Source organism: Etheostoma cragini, unplaced genomic scaffold, assembly GCF_013103735.1.
Source record: "Etheostoma cragini isolate CJK2018 unplaced genomic scaffold, CSU_Ecrag_1.0 ScbMSFa_2553, whole genome shotgun sequence".
NCBI lineage: Eukaryota > Metazoa > Chordata > Actinopteri > Perciformes > Percidae > Etheostoma > Etheostoma cragini.
The window spans coordinates 989-3800 of NW_023266727.1; the positions used below are offsets into that span (position 1 = coordinate 989).

The 2812-nt window shown below is 45.7% G+C and overlaps 1 protein-coding gene across 1 annotated transcript; it reads right to left on the reverse strand.

Annotated features, from left to right (window-relative positions):
- Positions 1-294: 294 nt before the first annotated feature.
- LOC117940444 (spectrin beta chain, non-erythrocytic 1-like) lies at positions 295-2568 on the reverse strand (the record flags this gene model as incomplete). The annotated part of the gene is made up of 3 exons (XM_034865741.1): positions 2319-2568; positions 1404-1493; positions 295-567 (listed from the first exon to the last, which is right to left on the reverse strand). Coding segments are annotated over exons 1-3 (588 nt in total), but the record flags the coding sequence as incomplete, so codon positions are not given.
- Positions 2569-2812: the final 244 nt, after the last annotated feature.

The window sequence follows — 2812 nt, forward strand, 5'->3', positions numbered from 1 at the left end:
GGTCCAGGTACGTCCAGCTGGGAGGAGGCCTCGGGGATCCCCCAGTCGGAGCTGGTTTATGTGGCTTGGGAAAGGGAAGTTTGGGGTCCCCTACGGGAGCTACTGCCCCCGCGACCCGATACCGGATAAGTGGATGAAGATGGATGGATGATGATAAAAATAATAATAATAATAAGTAACACATCCCTCATATCGTGTTTCCAGAATAATAATAGCCTAATAGATCCTTAACGAAGACAGTGAGGATTAATAAAGCATACATTATTATGATTATGATTATGATTATTACTGTACCTTGGCCTTCTCCTCTGACATCATGTAGAGCTCCTGCTCACTCATCCAGGCCTCGGCCTCGGCGGCGTCGAAGTAGTACTGCTGGGCGTGGTGGGCCTGGAGAAGTCGGCCCTGGCGGCGCCCCGCCTCCTCCATCAGCTGGCCCCACAGCCCCCTCAGGTCGGCCAGGCGGCCCCGGATCCCGCTGGGGGGCTCGTCCTTCACCAGGCTCTGGCTGCGCTCCAGGATGTCGTCGATGCGGGGCTGGTGGCCCTGGATCTCCTTCTGCAGAGTCTGACACACACATTCACTGTTGGTTCATCGTGGCAACTAATCAGATACGGCATAGTACGGCGGTATCGATACTTACAGTATATTGATAATAATAGATATACCTAGAAAATTCCGCAGAAATTATAACAGCGTGCCTACTACCTGGTGAACTTCCTTAAAACAATAAACTAAAATAATAAAAGTGCGACGTGTCTTAACCCTTCAGAGACCTTTTAAAACTTATTTAAGACCTTTCTGCTACGACGTAGCTAGCGCTGAACCAGTCAGACTTAAAAACAGCACTTTTAGCGAGTATAGCGCTAACATATTTTCACATGTAAATCAGTAATGTATGTGTTCATTTCTTCCAAAACTAGAGTTGTGATGGTTGGAAAAGAGTAGAGAAGACCAAACACAGCTTTTCATAGTTTTACTTGGTTTCTGTCGACTTTTGAATGAAGTGTGTTACGATGCTAAAATTACTGTTTATTTACATGGAGTCTGGTGGTTTTAGTGATGTGAGTCTTAGTAATATAATATATAATATATTACCCCAGTTTTTCTAACATTTTAAATACATACAGTATTGTTTTAATGGTGAATGTTAAGTGTCTTAACCCTTCAGAGACATTTTAAAACCTAGTTAAGACCTTTCTGTTTCCCAGGAACAGCTACGGCGTATCTAGCGCTGAACCAACCAGACTTAAAAACAGCACTTTTAGCGAGTATAGAGCCAAGATGTTTCCACATGTAAATCGGTAAAGTATGTGTTTATTTCGACCAAAACTAGATTTTTCCATTATCTTAACACGAGACAGACTGTGGGAAACCAGATTTTTGGTCTGAGGCGTTCCTACCTGGTTCTTCTTGATGAGCAGCTGGACGGTCTGCAGGTTGTGTCCGTGGTCGGTGGACGTGGCCACCGCCATCCTCTCCTGGACCCACAGCTGGAAGAGAGAACACATGAGTCCTCCGTTAACGCCAGAGTGCTCCTGAAGGCAGCGCTGCAGCCGTTAGGACGTTACAGAACACACGAATCCTCCGTTAACGCCAGCGTGCTCCTGAAGGCAGCGCTGCAGCCGTTAGGACGTTACAGAACACACGAATCCTCCGTTAACGCCAGCGTGCTCCTGAAGGCAGCGCCGCAGCCCGTTAGGACGTTACAGAACACACGAATCCTCCGTTAACGCCAGCGTGCTCCTGAAGGCAGCGCCGCAGCCCGTTAGGACGTTACAGAGCAAGTCATTAAAGGGCCTGTGTCATGAAAAAAAACACTTTTCTGGGATTTGGGCGGTTATTTTGTGTCTCTGGTCCAACCCTCCATGGTGTTCTGAGTGAGATCTAGTTTCTGAATGTCCTCTGATTTGGTTTCTGAAAGTCCTCAATGGAAAACACTGCTCCAAAAACACTGCTCCAACAGCCTCTAGTTGACCAGAAACTCCAAAAGAACTACTTCCTGTCCCTGTTCTACTTCCTGTCACTGGTCTACTTCCTACGCTATGCACCTTTACAGCAGGACTCCTGTGGTTAAATGTTGTTTCTCCCTCAGATGACATGTTATTAAGATGTCCACTAAAGGACATATGTCCCAGATGTCCCAGTTTCTGCCTGTTATAGAAAACAAACTGTTTCTAATGGACTTCCGTTGCTATTTAACCTTTTTAAATGCTAAATATAACTAAAAACAAATCAAGGCATGGATTCAAATGTTAATAAAACACGTTATATATGATGAAAGATATACAGTTTCCCCAGAGAGAAACGCTACGTACGATCTCGTCCTCCACGTCCCGGGTGAACTGGTGGACCTCCCTGGACTCCACCAGGAAGTCCCTGCGGAGGCGCAGCGGCTCCAGCAGCTGCTGGAACTTGGTCTCCACCAGCTGCCTCCGCCCGTCCACCTCGTCCGTGTCTTTGACCTCCGGACCCAGAGCCTTCACCTGGCTCTGCAGCTCCACCACCTCCCGTTGACGCACCTCCACCTGCTTCTCCAGCATCTGTACAGAGGTGGGGGGGGAGGGTGGAGATAGTTAACTTGTAGAAAGTAAATCATTATCTATAGAAACTAACTCATTATCTATAGAAACTGAGTCATTCTCTATAGAAACTAACTCATTATCTATAGAAACTGAGTCATTCTCTATAGAAACTAACTCATTATCTATAGAAACTGAGTGATTGTCTATAGAAATTGAGTCATTCTCTATAGAAACTTACTCATTATCTATAGAAACTAACTCATTATCTATAGAAACTAACTCATTAT